At 45.1% G+C, this 23,032-nt stretch overlaps 2 protein-coding genes across 3 annotated transcripts in view; both read left to right on the top strand.

Annotated features, from left to right (window-relative positions):
- The window catches only part of LOC137302540 (uncharacterized), a 42,230-nt gene extending 35,173 nt beyond the window's left edge, over positions 1 to 7,057 (top strand). For both annotated transcript variants that reach the window (XM_067972282.1, XM_067972283.1), the window contains exon 11: positions 1,290 to 7,057. In XM_067972282.1, coding sequence (XP_067828383.1) covers positions 1,290 to 1,400 — 111 coding nt within the window. In that variant the 3' untranslated portion in view covers positions 1,401 to 7,057. The remainder of the gene's footprint in view (positions 1 to 1,289) is intronic.
- A 5,312-nt stretch (positions 7,058 to 12,369) lies between these two features.
- Positions 12,370 to 21,843, top strand: LOC137302539 (eukaryotic initiation factor 4A-I-like). The gene is made up of 11 exons (XM_067972281.1): positions 12,370 to 12,459; positions 14,297 to 14,348; positions 15,296 to 15,428; positions 16,361 to 16,500; positions 16,895 to 17,063; positions 17,545 to 17,654; positions 18,269 to 18,412; positions 18,885 to 19,022; positions 19,846 to 19,935; positions 20,562 to 20,641; positions 20,755 to 21,843. The coding sequence occupies exons 1-11, from the start codon at positions 12,434 to 12,436 to the stop codon at positions 20,897 to 20,899; spliced, it is 1,227 nt and encodes a 408-aa protein (XP_067828382.1). The 5' UTR covers positions 12,370 to 12,433; the 3' UTR covers positions 20,900 to 21,843.
- Positions 21,844 to 23,032: the final 1,189 nt, after the last annotated feature.

The following is a 23,032-nucleotide window of genomic DNA, read 5'->3' as shown; positions in this document are numbered from 1 at the left end:
GCCTTTTTATGGGCCGCTCCGCCGCCTCAGCTGATCCTGTGCTCCTGACTCCTGTCTTTTTATGGGCCGCTCCTCTGCTCCACCGCCTCAGCTGATCCTGTGCTCCTGACTCCTGCCTTTTTATGGGCCGCTCCTCTGCTCCGCCGCCTCAGCTGATCCTGTGCTCCTGACTCCCGCCTTTTTATGGGCCGCTCCTCTGCTCCGCCGCCTCAGCTGATCCTGTGCTCCTGACTCCCGCCTTTTTATGGGCCGCTCCTCTGCTCCACCGCCTCAGCTGATCCTGTGCTCCTGACTCCCGCCTTTTTATGGGCTGCTCCACTGCCTCAGCTGATCCTGTGCTCCTGACTCCCGCCTTTTTATGGGCCGCTCCTCTGCTCCACTGCCTCAGCTGATCCTGTGCTCCTGACTCCCGCCTTTTTATGGGCCGCTCCTCTGCTCCACTGCCTCAGCTGATCCTGTGCTCCTGACTCCCACCTTTTTATGGGCTGCTCCACTGCCTCAGCTGATCCTGTGCTCCTGACTCCCGCCTTTTTATGGGCCGCTCCTCTGCTCCGCCGCCTCAGCTGATTCTATGCTGGGTCCTCATCGTTCTTTGAATGGAAGCAAACCCCACACATTGCTGGAATATGTCCAGCTCCCAAATGGGCCTGGGGAACTACAGGCCTGGCATGCAAAAATGTGTCATCAGTGACATGTGATAGCTGACATGTGCCCCTTATCAACATAGGAACAGGAGTAGGCCATTCAGCCCCTCAAGCCTGTTCCGCCATTCAGTTAGATCATGGCTGATCTGTATCGTAACTCCATCAACCCACCTTGGTTCCGTAACCGTTGCCTAACAAAGATGGGCAATGTCAGTTCATTTTGATCTCTGGCTGCAGCATCCAACCAGTTAATGCTCTTTAACCCTACATGGAAAATGCCTGTTGGGCATAGAGTGTTCGAAGCACATTGAATGGAAAATGTTTTAATTGAAGAATCCCTTACTAAGTTAGGTTATTTATCTCCTTCATTCCACGTTGTTCACACACACCAAGTGTGGCTAGCCTGTGAAACACGGTTATCTTTATACAGTGACGTGACCATGGAATCTGTCACACTCATTGTTTAGGCGCACACATGAAGGGAGCTGTTGGTGTTTGTGGAACTATCTCCCCAACATAAATCAGTACCTTCAGGGGAGGAGTGGAGAAAGTTGGATGGGAGAGAGATGTTCAAAGGTTTCAAATGCTGATTGTAAAGCTTAGCCTAGTAATACTGTCTTGTGCTGTTTTTTAAATCTATTTTAGTTCTGTAAATGCCTCGCTCTGGGTCAACCGTTCAGCTTCACCCAGCAGGATATGCCTAAACTCCGCCGCCAGATCTACAAGGAACTCTGCAACTGCAAGCTCACCGTGTGAGGGTGGCCATCACAAGCCTAGCGTCAGGTGATCGACCAGACAAACGCACCCTTTTGTGAACGTTACAAAGGTGGTACAAGACAAGAAGACTCGGTTAAACAATCCAGTCTTCAATTGTGTCGAAACATGAAACCGTTCTTCCTTTTTTTTAAAAAAAAAAAATTTTTTTTTTCTATGCCATATTTTTTTTCAGTTATTTAAGTGTTGTTCAGTTTTGAAATTCTGGTCAGCTGTGTTGTATTATCACATCAGGATTACAGGACAAAAGCAGCAACAGATGTACGTGAAGGTGTTTGGTTATTTAGCATCTTTAAAGCTGCCCCAATGGCTGAGTTGTAAACTGGGGGAGATGGAGTTAGGTGGGAGCGGTGACTTTCTATGAGGGCCGTCTGTTTTAATCTGAGGCTTGCTTGTCACTTGAGACTGCCTGTGCAGTTAGGGATTGTTTTCCACAAGCTCTCAGTCGGCCCTGTAGGTGCAGTGACTTGGTGTAGTGGATTCTTCCATCTTTGGGACGGGTGGGTAGGCGAGTGAGCATGACACTGCCCATCTTGTACCATTACCCCATGCTCTCAGCTGATCAACAAGCAGTGCTCATAATGGTCCATGGAGAGGCTCCTGCCTTCTGCTGTGGGAGTGGGGGGGGGAGGGGGAATACCTGTGAGACTATTGTGGGGTTTACAAGTAAAGAAAAAGTTGCATCTAGTGACGTCCAGTCAAATTAATCTGAAAGTGGTGGTTAGTCACTTTCTAAGTCCACCAAATTCTCTTGAAGATGTTGTTTGGTGTTTTGTTCTGTTTGGTGTCTTTTTTCTGTTTATAAAAAAGCTGGGACTTAATATTGTGACCAAAATGTGGATTTGTAAAGCCTTTAGGTTTGCTCTTGAACGGGGAAGGAAAATGCAGTAGCCTGTCACCGTAACATTCATGTACCTCACTAACTGAGTCACAGTATAGCACCTTCTCCCTGCAGCATGATATGCCCAACGCCCAAAGTAAAAGTCTGATCAGTTATATTATAATACTTGTAACACTCTCACCAAGCATCTCTTTCTGTAAGTGTCCTCGCAGTTCAGTAGTACCATGTGAGTGAGTGCCTCTGCATGAAGAATACAGGGTTTGGGGAGGGAGGGCAAGAGACCATGGAATATCAGTGAAATCCTGGTTATAAAGAATTTCAGCACATGTGGCATGAAGTGAACTACCATTTGCCCATTCCCCTATCACACCCTGCTTCGTATGTACCATGGGTTTAAAGAATAAAATATGGATAGCAAATTTTTCTTTTATTTAAAGTTCCTAGTGGGAATTCAAAATGAAACTCTGGCATTTGGGCTGCGTTTTGAGTAGTCCCCAAGTACACTAAGTGATGTTTTCAGTGTACAGTAATGGATAGCTGAAAGCTACTTTCTGAAATTGACTTCTTTAGCTGTGGTATAAAATGTGTTTTGCTGGTACCTTCCTTGCTAATCTGAACACCTGTTTCACAAGCAATCCTCGCTATAACCTGCTCCTTCTGTGCCTCCCATGGGCAGAGCTGCAGAGAAAGACTTGCGTCTTGCAATTGGTTTGCTTGCCCTTCCATCTCAGGATCCAGCACAGACCAAGAGCATGAAGGACTCTTCTGTCAGCCGCCTGTCAAGGTCCAGAGTAAAGCAAACCAGTGCCTAGTGAGCATGGGTCCATACCACAGATTGATATTGAACTGGCAACCTCACTTGAACCACATCAGTGACTGTTCTGGGAAATGGAAATAGTAGGGGATTGCTGTTCCAAGCTTGGGATTAAGGCACACTGTTGGGACAGAGCAAGTAAAGCTCCCTGAACTATCAATCCATGCTGTACCTGATCTGGGAGTGCTTGATGTTGACACTGGGCGCCCAATAGGAAAGTATTCCGTTCCTCAGTGCTGATATGTTTCGTCATGAGCCCTTAAAGTTACAGAGGAGGTGTCTGCTATACTAGGACGGTGATCACTGTGTGCGTTTAAAGTTCTCTGGTTCTCTTTCCTCATGCCCCCTGTCATATTTTAGTTGATATACCCTACTGTTTTGTTGGGGAGGGGGGGGTTTAAAAGGCATAAGTATGATCTTGAAATCGTGTAATATATAGAGGTGGAAAGGTGGTGACTGAATAAGTGAGATTATTGGATCTGTATTCAAAGGCATGAGATTTTTTTCTGGGTTTTTTTGCCTCTTTTTGGGGAGGAGAGCTTCACTGAACCTGTGTGTGTGCCAAAGCTGATGCTAGAATTTCCTGAGATTTACATTCTCCAATAAACTTTCAATTGCAACCTATTAATAAGCTCAGTCTTTGCCTGGAAGAGGAACCCACCAGTAAATATTGTCCATTTTTAGGGCTTTCTGTGGATGGGTCTTAATTCACCTCAGTTTTGAAATTCAATCATTCTGTGATCTGAACCTTCGAAGAATCTGGCAGTGTTTTGGGACTGGACTACACAAACTGACAGTTCAGGTCTCAAAATGGCAGTCTTATTGTTGAGTAGAGAGAAGCACAGTTGGATGGATGCAAACTTTGATATCTGGTTCCTTCATTTGATATGTGGGTTTTTTTAAGGGAAGGGGGCTCTCCCTTTGCAGACTCGAGGCTTCTCCCCCTTATCAGGGGTAAACACTTGGGGGCTGTAACCTAGTGTGCCTCAGTTGGGTTGCTCAACCTTAATCATCTGTGTAAAGGAGTTGGCAACTAATTTGGAAATGTGACGTGTGAAACTGATTTCTCTTGTCAGTCTCCCTCACCCCTCTGTCTTGGAAACAAGCTTGCATTTGTACAATGCCTTATCGTGTCTCAAAAAAAGTGTAGTGATTGTTGTTATATGGGTAAATACGTAAATGGGCAAACCTCTGCTGGATTATTGACAATTGCATGTTTCCTCTCGCTATTTTATTTCCATCACTCTTTAACTCTGGTCAACTTTGTCAAAACATCAGGTCTTGGCACTGTGTGATGTGGAGCTGCAAGGTGAAACCATGACACCATACTGAAGTAGGTAGTTGCTGTGACGCAGCTTTGCTAAAATGTGTTGAATTGCTTCACACAAGTGAGTTACTTTTGTACAGTCAGTTGGAGCTGCAAATGGTAGGGAAGGGACAATTTGGTTGTGGAATATTAAATTGGAACAAGAAAACTTTAAAACTATTTAAGGCAAGAAGGAATTTCCAGCATTCGCAGTCTTTTTGCTCTTTATGACGCAGAGATTTGGTGCAGTGTGAAGATTGTGATGAGCATGTTAAACCTGACACTTCTGGCTTTATTTCTTTTGAACGAGTATCATAACTTGTTCCTGGTTTACATCTGTAGCATTCGTGCTTTAGCGAAGTTCAAATGAATTGAGTCCAGCTCTGAAGGTTTCCCATCCAGATGCTGCTGAGACTGATGTGTTTGCAGAGCCAGTCAGTGGCAGAAAAGAGCAAACATGGGCAAGGACAATACCACTTGAACTTTGTGTCTTTTAAATCTAGAAGGGTGAGAAACCTATGTGCTGCTTTGTTCCATTCCCAAAATCTCTGTCTGAATAAAAGCAGATAATGTTGTGAGATAAGGGGATAGCAGAGTTTATTAGCCCTACAGGTCTGGACAGTGAACGAGGCCTTCAACCATCTGTATGAAGCCACTTGCATGAGAGGTTGCAGCTGATATGGTCTTTGGAGGTGAAGGCTTCAGTGCTATTTATTCATATCTCTTTGGGGTTTTGATGTGTGACTATTGTGTAATTACAGTAAGTAACATGTCTGTTAGATTTGTAACGAGTGTTGAGGTTGCATTGCACTACTGTAGTTGTAGATTGTGAAGTGTCAGCAAGACGCCTGCCTGCAATTTACACTCTGCCTGACAATAGAGAGCTCTGTGCTTTATATGCTGCACCTGGCCAGTGAATGTTTAAACGTTTGAGTGCGCGGGCAGGTGCATCTGTTTTCTCAACATTCAGAGACACTGCAGTAAGTTTATAAAGTGCCCGGAAGATCCACATGGCCAGTGAACATTTAATGTTTGAGAATGCGGGCGGGTGTGTCAGAGAGACTCTACAGCGAGTTTATAAAGTGCCCAGAAGATCCATCAGAGCACTTTTTTAAACCCAGCTCCTCACACAGAACTGGAGTTATACTCTACTCTCTGTTGAGCTTGTGAAGGTGTCTTGGGCCGTTTGGCTTTAGTGCCAGAATGTAACCTTGGTCTGGAGTATTCTGCCATATCGTGCTGATGCATGACCAGAACTGCTACACATTGATGCACATGTGGCAGTATAAATGCATCCTAATCCTAGAATCAAATCGTACCAACTAACTCACTTCAGTTTTCTGGGAGGGGGAAGAGAGAGGAAGGCGAGAGAAGGCGATGGCTCTCCCACCTGGAGAAAAGCAACCATGGAAACATTCACATTTAATTTCTGACGCATAATGCATTGTTACAGGTGGCTTAAGTGCCCTAAATTCTGCTCACCAAAAATGACCTTTAACTGAAGGAATTAGATCTCGGATATGAAAGGCACTGATTTATGGCGACTGAAAATGTCAAACTGCCTTTTTATTACATGGGATTTTTAACCTGTAATCTGAGGACATTCCATGACTCCATCCCATTTTCTCCCTTAAAAGCACAACCCAGTGGCCTTGTAAATCTTTTTTTCTCAAGAGGGGGGTGGGGGGGATGAGGGCTAGTGGAGTGAAGGAGGAGCTGCAAAGAAAATGGATGTAGCCAAAAAAAATAATGTGAAGGATTGGAGGTGTAAGTGCACCAGTATTACTTGCATGTTGCTGAGCCATTGAGTTGGGGAAGCTGAAAAAACAGGAGCCAAAAGTAAGGGGAGATGAATTCTTTAGCCCTGGGTGAATAAAAGCCCTCCTCGCCCTATTACTTTTTCCGTCAACCCCCCACCCAAAATAATTGGGTTTTTCTTATTTTGGCTTTGCTCGCCAGAGCACAGTCAATACACACATTGCAGCTGGCTTAGATTGAACCCTGGCTGGATGCGCCCACAGCTGGTCCGTGGTAGTGGAAGCCTCGAGACAAGACTTGGAAACTTTTCTAAAACTGAAAGATGTGCATGTAGGCCCAGCGTGCAGTAGAGGTGCAGCCAGTGCATGTGTCGAAGCCCCGCCTGGCGTTGGTTACTGTATATACTCGTATATAAGGCTGGAAAGTTAGGTCACTGGGTGTTGAAAGTAGGGGATAGTCATTATGGTGAATGGTGCAGTAGCTCGCTTTAGGGAGTGCACTTACCTGCTCTGGACACTCCAGAGTCACTTCACTCTCCGCCAACACTGTCTCCCATTCCCCTCTTTCAAGCTCCATGTCTCCTGCTCCCCCTCTGTCATGCTCCAACTGCCCGTCTGTGCACAGCAGTGGTGGTGTGTGTAAATAACCGTTAAATTTCATGTTCTTTGGGAGCTGATGGGGATATGTGTGGATTGTGGGGTTTTTTCAGGTCATTTGGCTGGAAAGTGGGGGGGAGGGAGGGAGGGTCATCTTATACATGGGTTATCTTACACTTGATATAATGCAGACATGAAGGTTTATTGTGTTTTATACTCCTGTGCCGAATATTCTTGTATGATATCACTGTTGTATTGAATTGGATTTCCTATCCCTTGTATTGACACAATAAAGATCTCAGTCTTGAGCATATAGAAGAGAATATGAAATGTGGTTTGTATTGTGTGAGATGTAGTAACTCGAGTGCCTCAGTTTGGTGGAGGGAAGGGTATCTGGACCAATGGAAGTGCACCCTTTCTTCCCCCCCTACATCCCAAAAATCTCAGATTCCCAAGATTTATTTTCACCCATTTGTTCCCCCCCCCCAAGGCACTGACTCTCACTGGGATCCAGGTCCACAAGTACTGACAGTCCTCCAGTACCTCACCCAAGTGGCCCTTCTTTTGTGTGTGAGCCTAGCTGCTGAATGTTGGCAGGCTATTTGGCTGTGATGTCCCTCACAGTCATTCAGTTCCTGCCATCTCCATTCATGCACTCTTTCCAGAAGGGATCGCTGGACAGTGATCAAGATCCAAGTGCTCTGGCTGACTTTCTTTCTCCCTCCCTCCACTCCTCTCCCAAACCCACGGGTGCTGAGGCCAGCTGCTGTGCTCTTACTGCTGCCCTGGCTGAAATCAGCTAACAACAAGGAAGGACCACAACTGGAACCTTCCTTGTCTATTTGGCTCAGTACCACAAGAGCTGGCACATTTATTGAGAGACCATCCCAGCATCTTTTTATTGGATGCCAATTTTCTTCCCTCCTGACTGTATCGTCTCTGAGCTGGAGCACTTGTGCAAGGTATTCTGCCCAAGGGGCCATCATTCACATCTGAGAATGTTAGTCAGTTGGACCACAGCCAAGCCCGATCCTGCCCTCCCCTGCTATCCATGTGTGCGCAATTCCATTATCTCTTAACCCATAGGTGGTGAAGCAAATTGGCACGCCCCTGGGAACAGTTAACTCAGCATATAGGTTTCGAACCTTGGCCCTTCCTGGTCAGATATGACCAACTGCTCAAAAATAAACGTGTTTTATAAAAAAAAAGTGTCAGCTGTGGCTCACTGGTAGCATTCTCACCTCTGAAACTGAGGTCATGGGTTCAAGCTGCATCCCAGGATTTTGGCACACATCTAGGCTGGCACTTAAATCCTGCACTGTTGGAGGTTTCTTTCAGATAAGACTTTAAAACGAGGCATCATCTGCCCTTGGATGTATGTAAAAGATCCTATGGCCACTATTTGAAGAAGAGCAGGGGCGTTCTCATGGTGTCCTGGCCAATATTTATCTCATTGCTGTTTGTGGGAACTTGCTGTGCACAAATTGGCTGCCCTACGGTTCCCTATATTTCAAAAGTATTTCGTTGACTGAATCACTTTGGGATGTCCCGGGAATATGAAAGGTGATATATAAATGCAAGTTCTTTTAACTGAGGAAAATTTAGCATGACATTTTTCACAAATCAAGATGTCTGACACATTTGTGGTGGTAAAATTTTCCATGCCCACAGGTTATGGCAAAGAAGAATCTTTGCTTCAACTGGAGCTGTACATATGAATTGCTAACTTTTCCACAAGTGCTTTAGGGCAGTATTTTGGAAACTTCCCTGGGAAAAGCTTGCAAATTATGTTGTGTAACACTTGGATTTTTACAGTGTGATCAGTTATAATGTGAATGTTGCTTTGCCTCCCTTGAGTAGCTGTATTGTGCTGTTCACAGATCTATTTCTTAACGTTCTTTGCGCAGCCAGTGAGGCGGAAATGACTGTTCTCTAATCACCTGCTTGTGCACTTGCCCTTTTTCCTACAGAGATAACCTAGTTTTTATTCTGTAGCTCCCTTTAAAGCTCAATTCCGTTCTGGCACAACACACTACAAATCAGCGGAGTGAACCCACATTTTACGATTCACTAGCCAGTGTGTTAACACATTGACGTGCTGCTACCTGAGAATTTGGAATCTTTTAAGGAGGCTAAAAGGCTTATCTTTACCTCTCCCTACTGGCAAAGGTTCTGTCTTTTTAGACTTTGCCCACTATAATTATAACAGTTACAATAAAATTATCAATAAATTGAATGGACATCCGGATTGAATAGTGAAGGCAAAGGTTTGGAACCTCTGAAGAGACTGATGGATGCTGTGATGAGGAGAAGAGGGGACTCTGAATTTTCTTGAAATCAAAACAGATAGAGTTTCTGTTTGCCTAATACAGAGTACATATTCCACTCCCCTGCCACCTCCCATAGAACACAGCCCACTTCGCAAAGTCCAAACAGGTTGACAAGAGCCAAGGCTTAGGGGACCCTGAAGTGTGTACATTGCATGTCCTCAGTGACTGGTGTACATCCATATCTCATCAATGAGGCACATTAGTTGGTTACTCATTACTGCAGCTTGGGAGTCTATGGACCTGCCTTAGCTTGGGTTTGAAATGAACAGGTCTGCCACAGAGGGTTCACTCAATACCATCTTGGAGGCTTAGCTCCCCTTGCCTCTGGGTAAAGTGATCATTAACTAACTAATCAGCAGACATTTGATGGTTTGCTACACAGACAGGAATGACATGGTGATCAGTACAACCCACCCTAGGATGTGAGTGTATTGCCACCATCTTCCTGACCCCATCATGGATACATACCCTACCTATCAAACAGTGGCTCCATGAGCTAGAGGTGCAGGGCTTCAGTAGCAGCTGTTTGCCTCTCTGTAAACAATCACAGTAGGTACCGATCCCTGATTACACGAGCACACGTTCTCAAACCCTGCTTCCAAATAATGCCTTCTAGCCACTATCATCTTGAATTCCCTCATCAGCTATAAAATGGATATACGTTTTTAGCATGGACCAATTCTGGCCTCTGGCGCATCCCCGATTTCCATCGCTCCACCATTGGCGGCCGTGCCTTCAGCTGCCTAGACCCTAAGCTCTGGAATTCCCTCCCTAAACCTCTCCGCATCTCCTTTTAAGATGCTTCGTAAAACCTACCTCTTTGACCGAGCTTTTAATCACTTGTCCTAATATCTCTTTATGTGGCTCGGTGTCAAATTTTGTTTCATAATCACTCCTGTGAAGCGCCTTGGGACGTTTTACTACATTAAAGGTGCTATATAAATGCAAGTTGTTGTTGGCGGAAGGACCTATGCAGTACAGCTTGTGATGTGCCTGCGTCACCTTGATATTCCAGATGTTTAATGGCATGTAGCAGGCTTGGTCATCAATTGTTTAAATCAGGTCCTCATGAAGGTTGACTTCTGCTTCAGGGTCCTCAGTGCCAGGTTACTTTAGGCCAGAGCCCTGCCTTCTTACAATTGTTTCTCCCTTTTTCCACAAATCAACCTCACAGCGAGCTCCTGGATCTTGCACATAGATCAAATAAGTCCTTCCAGTGAGTGCCGAGGAGTGCTGCACCTCGGAGAGGCGATTTGGACCTGTCATGTATGCCACAGGCTCAATCTGTACTGGAACTCTGCTGTCACTGAAGAAACACGAAAAAGACCAAAATGTCTTTAGCTCCCTCTCCATGCAGTCATAGAATGTTACAGCACAGAAGGTGGCCATTTGGCCTATCGTGCTTCTTTGACAGAGCTATCCAATCCAATCCTAAAGAAATGTGTCAAGCCTACAGTTGTTGTCCACCACAACCCCCAGCTACTTGTATTAATCAACAATTGGGGCAGATGACCTTAGTATCTTCCACACAATGCCTTTGAGATCCTCTCCTGAGCCGTGCAAAGCCATAATAGTGTACTTGGGCTATCCACTGATTAGCCTATTGCTTAAGATGGTGGGTAGGTGCACTGGATCCCTGGGTGAGTCTTCCAAAACATTATCTGCAACAAGGAGCACTGCATGTCCTTACAATGCCATCCAACACCTTATTGCTGAAGACATCAAATGGGATGGTGATGATGGACAGCTCTGCTTCATTCCACTTTCCAGAGAAATAGGTTCAGTAAGTTCTCTGCCTCCCTTTACAGATATTGAATCTAGGCTGACACTCCCAGTGCAGCACTGAGGGAGTGCTGAACTGTCGGAGGTGCCTTCAGGTGGACGTAAAAGATCCCACGGACACTATTTCGAAGAAGAGCAGGGAGAGTTCTCCCCGAGATCTGATCAATATTTATTCCTCAACCAACATCACTAAAATAGATTATTTGATCATTATATCATTTGTTTGTGGGACCTTGCTGTGTGCAAATTGGCTGCCGCATTTCCTACATCTCAAAAATACCTCGTTGGCTGTAAAGTGCTTTGGGACGTCTTAAGAACATAAGAAATAGGAGCAGGAGTAGGCCAATCGGCCCTTCGAGCCTGCTCCGCCATTTAATAAGATCATGGCTGATCCGATCCTAACCTCAAATCTAAATTCATGTCCAATTTCCTGCCCGCTCCCCGTAACCCCTAATTCCCTTTACTTCTAGGAAACTGTCTATTTCTGTTTTAAATTTATTCAATGATGTAGCCTCCAGCTTCCTGGGGCAGCAAATTCCAGTCTTATGGATGTGAAAGGCGCTATAGAAATGCAAATCCTTCCTTTCTTTCTTTGCAGATGAACACAACCTGCTCCATCTCCCTAATGATCGCCTCGGCTTCACAATGTGTTGCTTCATAATGTACCTTTGCAGCATCTCTTGATTGGTTAAAGGCCATGCAACTTTCCTTCCCTTTGCAGTTACTTCAGAATTACTCTGTTCAGTGGACAAGCAGCTAGCAGGCCAGGAAATCTTAGGCAGGTTATCTGAAATTGGAATGCCAGGAGCTGCACGGGGCGATGAAATGGAATCTACAGCAAAGAAGCAGGCCATTCGGCCCAACTGGTCTGTGCCAGCGTTCCTACTCTAATGACCTCTCCCCACGCTGCCCCCCCCTCTAGTCCCTTCTCTCTCGTGTATGCATCAAGCCTCCCCTCAATGACTCTGCTCCTGAATCGGGCGCCAGGCCCCTATTCCCTGGAGAGAGTGAGTCGGTTCCGATGGCCCGGGATCCGGGTTTACCACTCCTTTGTCTAATAATGAATGGGACATTGTGACAGAATTCCCAAACACGTGGTCTCCTGGAGTGGGAATTCCCATTTGTTCCTCCAGCTCTCTGCTATCACGTGTTCAACAAAAAAAAAAAAAAAGTTTGCCGGCCCGGGGCAATACTTTACCGGGGGAGGGAGGGAACCCGATAACTTTAATATTAAAAATATCGCGCCGCCGATAAGGCCATTTTATTTTAATGGATGAATCAGACCGGAAGCCGTCGCGTCACTGACGTCTCAACCTACCTTGGGTTGGTGGTGGGGGCGGGAAGAGTTCGGCCGCGGCGACGTCACGGGGAGGGCGGGAACTGCGCCGGGGCCCCTCCCCCTCCCGACCAACCAGGAGCGGCGGCGCGCTGATTGACGGGCCGCCTGCTCCGCCGCCGGCCAATGGGAGCGCCGGGGCGGGGGCGGGGACCCATCAGGTTTTGCTTGCGTTGGGGCGGCCGGGTATAAAAGGGAACGCGAGCGGCGCAGCAATTCTCTCAGCTCCGAACGCTTGGAAACAAAAAAAAAATGTCCGAAGACGGCGCGGAATACAGGTAACAGCGAGCGGGAGAGAAATAAATCCCCTCCCCTCCTCCTCCTCCTCCTCACACTTTAAAAAGAAATAGCGGCCTGGAATAGGCCGCACTTTTAAAACCCACCGTGGGGGAGCGGATTTTTATTTAATTTAAAAAACCCATCGACGGAAGATAAAAATTTTCCGAGAGGGAGGGGGAGGGGAGGGGAAGGAAGAACGCGTTGATTTAATCGAATAATTACCACAATTTTTTTTTTAAAAAAAAACGATGGTGGAAAAAGAATTTAACACATTTTTAACCGCGGTGATATATATATATATATTTTTAAAAAATATTTAAATAAAAAAGCCCCCTCTACCCGCCTCATGCGGGAGGTCGGGGCCTTACCGTCCGCCGTGAGGGGGGAGCGGGCGCCCGGTGCGCGGACCACTGACGGTTGGCGACCAACGGTTTTTTTTTTCAAACCGTTCGAAAATGGAACGTTCGAGGCGGGGGGGGAGGGGAGGGAGTGAGGCCCGGGGGGGAGGGGAGGGAGTGAGGCCCGGGGTGGGGGGGGGGGAAGGGAGGCCGGGGGGGGGTTTAGAAGCCGTGTGTGTGTGACTATAAAATGGCGCTTTTTTTTTTCTTCTCTCTTTCCCCCCCCTCCTTTTTGGAGGAAATGGGTCGCTGGCAACCGCATGGCGGAGAGAGAAAGAGGGAGGTTGGGGGGGGGATGAAAACGCCGGTCGGCGCGGTGTGCGCAGGCCCCCCCCTCCCTCCCTCTCCATAAGCTTGCGTAAGCCGGCGCCATTTTTCTCTCTCTCTCTCTCTCCCTTGTCGGGGTGTGTGTGCGGGGCTGTCGCCACTGCGCAGGCGCCGAGCGGGGCCAGTCGCCGCCCTTTGCGCAATCGGGTTTGCGCCGCATGGCTCTGCGGCGCGCATGCGTGCTCGCCCCCCCCCCCCCCCCCAAACCACCTCCTCCCCTGGAAGGAGGGGAGGGGAGGGGGAGGATTCACCGATGGCGTTTGGAAGCGAGTGAATGATGGCAGGAATTCAGGGAGGGAAGGGAAGAGCATTTCTCAATCGCGATTGCCCCGACCCCCACCCCCCAGGCGGTGATCACCCTCGTGTTTTGAGCAGTCATCCTCAATCTATGCCCCCCCCCCCCCCCCCCCCGTTCAGCCATTGGAAACGATTTTTGCCCCCCCCCCCCCGCCTTCAGTTTTTTTAAAACCCTCTCCGAGCGTTTCGCAAGCTGCTTGCACTGATCAGAGGTGATCAGCCACGATGCGGCTGATTTATTGCTCCAGTACTGCAATGAATCCTCCGTGGCGGGTGTTTGCCCCCCCCCCCCCCCCCCCCCTTGCTGGAGCAGCCCTCCCCATCCCACGTGTTTGCCCCCGTTACATGTGTCCTTTTTACTCCAGCCCAAGGCAGCGCACGAGTGAATTTGCACTGGATGCCCCTCATTGCCTCAACACCCACCCTATAGTGTAGCACCCAAATTCTGTGACGGAGGAATGATTTATTATTCAGAGCTGCTTGGGAAGTGGTGTTTTTTTTTACTGCTTTCAGGAGTTTTTATGCAGCGTTATTACTTGTAGTAATTACTTGCCCATGTGTCAAGGATGTTGTGCAGTAGCAAGTGACTTGGTCCTAGTGATCTTAGTTTTGAGTTTTTTTTCTGGTGTCCGATTTTTAAAATGAAGGTTCTTAAATATAAATCTCACACTGGCTGATTTCCTGTTAGCTGATCTTGGGGTGAAAACTGAAGAAAATTGCTTTGTTCTTAAAATGGTGTGTTTTTTTTAAACTTGATGAATTAATTGGTGAGAGCAATGAGATTTGTTTTTAACCTTTTTTTCATGAATTCTAGATCTAATGATCATGGCTGCCCTGAAGGAATGGAACCTGAAGGGGTCATTGAGGTAAGCAAAATGAGGCTGAGCCAGTTTAAACTCAGTGAGCGCACCCATACACTGGGAAAGCAAAAGCTCCAGTGAAATACATTCTTGCTCCTTTCCAGTTTTCTCCTCACCCTTCTACAATGGTTGTTGCGATATTACATGTAACTATATATAAAGTGTAAGCTGTGAGTAGACTGATTTCTCATGGTAGGCATCACAGTAAGGTGTGGTCCTGTTGGATGATGTGCACACATAGCAGCATAGCATAGAAACTGCAGTTTCCCCATCTGCTTTTCCCAGACCCCTCCAAACCCAAGTGTGTTGTGGCCATTTGTAGTACCCCAGCCACTGCTGCGATTGGGTAGCTGTATACAATGGAGTTTGAATTTAAGACCTTCCTGGTCTGTGGCTAAAATTGGCCACCCCATTGGGAGAAGCTGAATTGCATTTTTTAAGGTAGGTGGAGTTCATTAACATATTTCAAAATAAATGGATGGATTTCTAGTCACCAGAACAAATAAGATGTGTTACAGTTGTGTAGGTGAAGCTGCATAAATGCAGCCTATCAAGACCTTTCTAAGCAGATGGAATACTTAAATGGATCACTTTATGGTAAGGCCCTAATAGAGGAAGGTTGTCTGGGAAAGAAGGATAATTGGCATCCAAGAGATTGACCTGCAGATGTCCTGTTTCTGTTCCAAATGTAACACAAGAACAAGTTGAGTTGCTGCCTCTGCTGTGTGCAGCAGTTGTTATTCTAATGGAGGTAAAAATTCTAGCTGGGGGGGTCTGTTTCAGACATGCAAAAGGAAAAGATTGAGTGAATGTAGGATGGTGTGTTAAGGGTTAGCCGTGCCTACTTGAGTATTTGTGCTTGGTGTTTTGGGGGAGGGGGTGAGAAGTATTAATACTGGAGGCAAATTCCAATTTAATTGATTCACTAACATTTAGAATATTTGCATTTGCAGAGCAACTGGACAGAGATTGTTGATAACTTCGATGATATGAACCTACGTGAAAACCTCCTTCGTGGAATCTATGCCTATGGTTTTGAAAAGCCATCTGCCATCCAGCAGCGAGCCATTCTTCCCTGCATCAGGGGTAGGGATTGCACTGAATGTTAAGGTAGCAGAGGTGTGGGTGAAAATAACCCAAACATCTACTTGGCATGATCACAAGATGGGCAAGTTTAGGTTCAGTGCCAGGGAGGGTTTCTTAAACACAGTTGGAACAGGTTGTGCTCATTTACAATTACAGCACTGGCCATTTCTTAAGATAGATTGGGCTTTGCTGCACCAAAGTACCAGTGCACAGCAACGTTGAAAAGTTTATTCATGGCTATACATGTAGAAGCAGAATTTCTCCATTTGGATTTAATTTACACAGGTGGCTGCCTTCAATGTCATGGGAAACCTGGTGGGTAGCATCTTGTAGGTACATTTTTATTTGCTGTTGCAATTCAATATGGTGTGTGCTTTTATCAGGCAATGCTTTTTGTATATTTCCACAGGTGTTCTGTACAGCCTTTCTGATAGCTTGAAGTTTTGAATTTAGTCTCTGTTCCCGGTCACTGGGCAAGGGGGTACCTTTAATGTGGTACTGTTTCTTAAATCTGACCTGGGGTATAATAATTAGCCCATGTTCATCCCAGTATATTCCACCAGTGAATCTATGCTGGTTCATGCAATGGACACAAGATTTTGCATGTGAATTTAAGAGCATCATTAGCCAATGTAAACTATTTTATTGTAGCTACAGTGGAGCCTTCATCCTCTTGTAATTTGATGACAATCCTCCTGTCGTGGATAATGGAAATTGGCTGATTTTGTATTGATCAGCAAACTAATAATCCTGACTTGAAAATGGGGCTGGTGCCTCAGTCAGATAATGGAGGCTTCCTTTGGTGATGGAGCTGCTTGTATAAATCAGCATTCTAGATTAGTGCAAGCAGCTCAATCTCCTGATTCTAGATTTGTACCATTAATGTCAGTCTGCTAATTAATTTTAACTGTGATTTTCCCTCCCTCTTCTAGAGTATGATGTCATTGCCCAGGCACAATCTGGTACGGGTAAGACTGCCACATTTGCTATTTCGATCTTGCAGCAGCTAGATGTGGACTTGAAGGAGACACAGGCCTTGGTGCTGGCCCCAACTAGAGAGCTGGCTCTGCAGGTAGAATGCTTTACTTATGTTTTTTTTCCCCCCACCACCAAACTGTCTTGCCCAAATGTCCTCATTTTTGTATTGTGAAGATTACTTGTGTTGAGCTCAACTGGCTGCCCTTGGCTGAGAGTCTGCTTTGTTACCTCAGTGTGGTGGCCCATATTCAATGGGTGAAGATTTATTTTCTGCTGTAAGTGGAGATGAAAGTTTTCAATCGATCTCCATTAACTGCTGACTGTCTTTATATAGCCCTCCCTCTAAGACCTGGTTACAGGCCTGTCTTATTGGATGGCACATGTTCAATCAGATAACTGTAGAGAAAGCAACTGGATATACTTAAAATTTCTAGATTGGATCATAACTGATTCTAAAGCTCCTGGGTAACATTTTATATTTACTTTAGATTCAGAAGGTCATTGTGGCTTTGGGCGACTACATGGGTGGAACCTGCCTCTCCTGCATTGGGGGCACCAGTATCCGATCTGACATGCAGAAGTTTCAACTCGAGCCTCCGCATATCGTGGTTGGGACCCCAGGGCGTGTGTTTGATATGATGAACCGCCAGCATCTTTGTAAGTACATTAGAGAAAAGAATTTAACTTCAGGAATGGGGAGTTCTGGGCCTTAGCCAGTATTACCCCATGCTAAAAGAACAATGGAATTTTTCATGTCCTTAGGATATCCCAAATTGCTGCACAACCACTGGGTTACTTTGACATTTGGTAGGCAAATACAGCAGCCTAGTTGTGCACAACAGTCCCACCAAGCAGCTGATCAGAAGTGGGTAGTTATGTTACCTGCTTTCAGTTGAAGGGTGAATGTTCACCAGGACATGGGTTCTTGAACAAAGGCACCTCATCAAAAAGATAGCACTTTCTCCACACTGCACTTGGGTGGGTCAGTCTAGGTTCTGTGCTTATGTGAATGCCACTGAGCCAGACTAAATTTTTTTAAAAACTGGTTCAGGGATATGGGTGAATAGTTCACATTGGTAAACAGACTTTGTTGCTAAGGAACAAACCTGTTGGGTTAACAGTTACTTTTCATTTTTAGCTACAAGGTACATCAAGATGTTTGTTTTGGATGAAGCAGATGAAATGTTGAGCAGAGGGTTCAAGGACCAGATCTATGAAATATTCCAGAAACTCAACACTTCCATCCAGGTACAGCTGGTATTTGCTATAACTGGCATCTCCAAGTGTCTGCCTTTATAGGCTACGTGCAAAGCTTAAATCAATTTTGCTATGTGACCATCTCTAGCTACAGTTGGAAACAGGTCTTGGTATTTTGCTTAGCACTCATCTCTTGATGAGGCAACTGCAATAGACAACCCTTTCTTCACATCTAGGCCCATGTGATTGTGTAAGAAATCCATTTGCAAACAGAACTAAGTTGCTTGGGTTTTGTGGACCAGTTTGCCATAACTTGAGGGCTATAGTTCAGATGATCACTAAAGGTTGGGGTTAGGATTCACTGAACCAAGTTCAAGGGTGTCCCTATCTACAGACTTCATATTGTATGTTCCTTTGAACCAGATCGTCCTATGCAAGTGTCCTGCTGAAGCTGAGAACTTTGGTTAAATCTGATATTCTCATCGGTGACAGTTGGATTTGTCCGGACGTAGATTAAAGCCCACCTGTTGAATGGGAGAAGTGGACCTCTTTCTTAATGTCCGGTGCTTTTACCTGTTGATGTGGTGGTACAGTTTCACCAAATAAACTGCTGCACTTGGTCAGACTGTGAACTCTGATGCCCTCTAACTGCCCTTTTTAAACAGGTGGTTTTGCTGTCTGCTACAATGCCTTCTGATGTGCTGGAAGTGACGAAGAAGTTCATGCGCGACCCAATACGCATTCTTGTGAAGAAAGAGGAATTGACACTGGAGGGTATCAGGCAGTTCTACATTAATGTGGAGCGAGAGGTGAGGCGCTGTAGGTTTTTCTTGTCAAATCTGCTGCCACTTCACACTCAGTTGGGATGGGTAAGGAGGTCACTCAGTTAAGCCAGATATAACTGACATGCAAATTGCATAAAGTATGAACACTTCATTTAAACCAGCTGCTGAAGAACTTGTAAATATTCAACTGTGTCCAGAGAGCTATTTACTTCTACATGGGTTTTGTACTATGTTGGATGTCAGCTCTTTGGTAGAAAGACAACCTGCACTCCGCTGTGGATTACAGTTTAAGTGGTTTTGCACAACTATATTGCAGTTGACAGATTTGATAGTGAGTCTTAACAGCGTGCAGTAGGATAGTGGGGTTGGGATTGGAAATTCAGTAGCATTGAATTACGATAACATTTGGTAGCTCTGTATATCACTTAGTTTAGTAATGCTGCATTTGTGTAGTGTTTAAAGTGTCCATGAAGTATCTCCACATCTGTTTCTCTAGGAGTGGAAGCTGGACACCTTGTGTGACCTGTATGAGACCCTCACCATCACTCAGGCAGTTATATTCATCAACACCAGGAGAAAGGTGGATTGGCTGACTGAGAAGATGCTTGCTAGAGATTTCACCGTTTCTGCGCTGGTAAGGGTCGATCTTGATTACAAATGCTTGCTGTATAAAGTCCACCAGCATTCTGAATACATCTTGGAGTGCTTGGTAATATGAGGTAGCTGCACAGAACAAAGGGCTAGGCCTGCCTGCTTAGTTCCACAGCATTGACGTGCATCAGGCAGTTGTGTAATAAAGCTTTGTTTGAATGCAATTACCATGTGCATTTGTGGGCTAAAATAAATAAATTGCATATTACTTTACTTCACATGAATGTTGAATTCCAGCATTAACACTGACAACTCACTGTTCCATAATCCTATCTGGAGATGACTAAACCTGGGCAACTTATATCCCAAATGGAATTTCAACAATTAATGTAGCAATTGAGTAGTAGTCTGAAACATTTTGCTTATAGCAACTAACATTTCACCATATGTTGGAGGCAAAACTATCTCCAGAGAGCCTTTGTTTTCCATGAAGACCACTTGTACTTTATTGGATTTTGGCTTTTTGGTAGAATAGTGGACTGTGCTCCACAGTGGATTATGGACATAGCCCGAGTTCACTACTTACTACACAGTCAACAGAAAAATAAAGCTTTGTTAGAATGCATATGTAGGCTAAAAATACTGCACACGAATGTCAAATTCCAGCATTAACACCGACAACTCTCTGTTCCATAATAATCCCATCTGGTGGGGTGACTAAACCTGGGGTGGTTACCTTAATGAGAGGCTTGCTGGTTCCAACTCATCTGACTCATGAACTAGTAACCTTAGAAGGAGCTGACTAATGAGTGTAAGTGTTACTCAAATTGTGGTGTGTAACTGATGATTCATTCATTCCTTTACAGCATGGTGACATGGAACAAAAAGAGAGAGATCTTATTATGAGAGAGTTCCGATCTGGATCCAGCCGTGTTCTCATTACTACTGACTTGCTGGTGCGTTCAAACATGTGATTCACACTTCAATCTTGCATAAGTGACAACTTAGTTCCCAAATGGGAACTTCAGTTAATGTAGCAATTGTTTGATAGTGGTAGTCTGGTAATATCTTGCTTATAGCAATTAACATTCCACCATATGTTGGAGGCAAAACTGTCTCCAGAGAGCCTTTGTTTTCCATGAAGACCATTTGTACTTTATTGGATTTTGGCTTTTTGGTAGAATAGTGGACTGTGCTCCACAGTGGATTATGGACATAGCCCGAGTTCACTACTTACTACACAGTCAACAATGCCTTTTATAATCTTGACTGGGTGTTATTTGTTACTTATCCATCTCCAACACCACTTTCAAATGATATCAATTTTTCTGTTTGGCATACTGTACTTTTTTTGTAAAGTGGTAAACTGTTCTCTTGCAAATTATTGCACTGCTTTGCTTTAGGTGGCTGGCATCTATTCCCAAGGCCACTTGTTATTGGTGACAGAGTAATCTGGTTTGTTCGGTCACTGAGAACCTATGGCTTCATCCGTTGATTATTTGACATTGCGGGGGGAGCTGTACTGGGGAAGTTAATTCGCTCGTTTTTGTACCTGGCTAATAAAGATGGATATTTGTTTTAGGCTCGTGGAATTGATGTGCAGCAGGTGTCCCTGGTGATCAACTATGATCTGCCTTCGAACAGAGAGAACTATATTCACAGGTGAGTAGTGAGCCACATCTTTCCATAGTTGTCCAGGTTGATTTTGTGCACTGAAGCAGCGAGTCCTTGCAACAAACACTCACTGACCATGTGCTCACTCCCTACCCCTGTAGAATTGGCCGTGGAGGCCGCTTTGGGCGTAAAGGTGTTGCCATAAACCTAATCACCGAAGAAGACAGGCGGACACTCCGTGACATTGAGTCGTTCTACAACACTACTGTGGATGAGATGCCGATGAATGTGGCCGATCTGATCTAATTTCGTTTTGAGAACCTGTGATTGAGGCTGTGAATGCTGACTGTTTACTTGCAATCACAGATTATTTTCTTTTAAACTCGGTGTTGAGTGTCGCCTGGATGCTCAGAACTGATCATATTGCGTACAACACTGTTGGTGGTCAGCTTGCTTTTGGAAGCATTCCTCGTCCTTCCTCCTTGAAAGGTTCAGACTGGCATGGGGTGGGGAAAGAAAATACTTATGGGGTCATTAAAAATTCTGGGTAAGTACTTTTTCAGGCCCAGTCTTCTCTTAGATTTAGTAGCATTAGATATTCTTCATCATGTAACCATGTACTTGCGGACCCGGAAGTATCACCGATGTTTGAAGTCTGCCAACTACGTGAAACCAGCTTACTTCAGGATAATGTTTTAGGATTCGGAGTGGAGTGTGGGATAGCATTCTTGGGATGTGTGCTAATCACGGACAGAGAACGTGTACAAATCTTGCATTGTCTGTATAGTATTTATTAAATGCTGTTCAATAAATTTGTATTTGTTTACGTGCATTGTCCTGGGAATCTTCAATGGTCTCAATAACTTTGTGCTTTGGAACAGGGCAGGGACTGACTTGACGTGTGTGGGAGTTGGCTTTTTCTCCAGTGCCCACTATTTCCCAGAGTGGAAAGTATGGGGTGACCCTTTCTTATGACGCCTGTGCAGAGAGCGCTGCTCGATGCCTGTTGATGGTATGGGCTGTACGTTTGTTGCTCCTCATGTGCTTGAGGTCAGACTAGTATGTACAGGGCCTGTTTGTGGGTTTTCCTCCTGTTGTCACAATTCCTCTTGCCCAAAGTACAGCAAGTTGTTGAGCTCACCTTTGTGTTGCAGAGTAGCGTCCTGTGTCTGTTCTCTTGTGCATCTGGCTTTGGATGTTGCACTTTATAAAGTCATGTATTATTGAACATTAAACTTGGTAAAGACTCACCAATGATGTTTTGGTTACGTTATTTGATTGTGCTTGATGAAAAGTGACATTAGCGATGAAAGTAAAAGCTGTTTTAGTTTCAAAATCAGTGCACTGATGCCATTAATCTTCCCCTACACAGCTTTGGTTAGGTATTTGCCACTGAGATAATGTGCAGTGATGGTCCCTGGGACAGTTGGTAACACCTGGAATGGAATCTAGGAGTGGCTTTAACTTGTCATTTAATTCCAGGTTTATTGCACAACTCATTGACACAACCCCACAATGCTGCAATTTCATGGTTGTGTATAGTCCCCACCGCTTATAGTTGGTGCTGATTTTTTTTTACTGCTTATAGCGGGCAAATCACATCAGGTTGTAGGAAACTGCTAAAACAGTATAACACACCCCTGCTGCCAGATCCTGCATCTGTTTTCCCCCACACGGGTTTTACAACGAGCAAAGCTATCGTCAAGCTCTGGTTTCTGCCTGCACACTATTTAAACTAAAGCACAGCCCTGGGCTTCAGTACTTAGATCTGTCAACACTAACTTGGGGCATTTTTGAATGACCCCTATATCAGTGTAATTTAGAAAATGTAAACTAGCTTCTTGGCTGATACAGGAAATACTACCTCCTGTAAGGGAGGTTCATAATTTTTCAGCTCAATGGTAGGAGCATCGGTTTTAAGACTACTGCCATATCCTTGACTCATCCCAAGAGGTCTTGCTTGGTATGAATAGCCTATGGAGCCTGAACATTAGTGTCTAGGAGTGGAGAATATTGGAAAATAAGGTATGTGAGGGACTTTGAAAGTTCCTATGGCATTTGATTCCACCACCCTTTCAGATTTCAACAACCCTCTGAAAACTTTTCATTGGCAAAAGAAAACTAGGTGAAAGTTATTTTAAATCTGACCTCTAGTTACTGACGAGGAAACTTTCTCCCTACTTGCTCGATCAAAACCTTCATAATTTTAAATACTTCAATTAGGTCTCCCCATAACCTCTGATCTAAGAATCCCAGCTTCTCCAATCTCCATAACTGAAGTCCATCCTGGCAAACCTGTACCCTCTCCAAGGCCTTGACATCCTTCCTAAAGTGTGCCCAGAATTGTACACTATTTCAGCTGAGGTCTAACCAGTGATTTGTAAAAGTTTACTATAATGTTTGTTTAATGCTCCTATTTACAAAGCCAAGTACTCCATA

The sequence above is a fragment of the Heptranchias perlo genome, chromosome 35 (genome assembly GCF_035084215.1).
Source record: "Heptranchias perlo isolate sHepPer1 chromosome 35, sHepPer1.hap1, whole genome shotgun sequence".
NCBI classification, from domain to species: Eukaryota; Metazoa; Chordata; class Chondrichthyes; order Hexanchiformes; family Hexanchidae; genus Heptranchias; species Heptranchias perlo.
The sequence above is the reverse complement of the archived record's forward strand: the minus strand, read 5'-3'. Positions and strand labels throughout refer to the sequence as shown.

Coding starts and splice junctions, on each gene's coding strand:
- LOC137302539 (XM_067972281.1), top strand. CDS start 12,434: ATGTCCGAAGACGGCGCGGAATACAG. Junction 19,936..20,561: donor TCATTACTACTGACTTGCTG/GTGCGTTCAAAC, acceptor TATTTGTTTTAG/GCTCGTGGAATTGATGTGCA. Junction 20,642..20,754: donor AGAGAGAACTATATTCACAG/GTGAGTAGTGAG, acceptor CTACCCCTGTAG/AATTGGCCGTGGAGGCCGCT.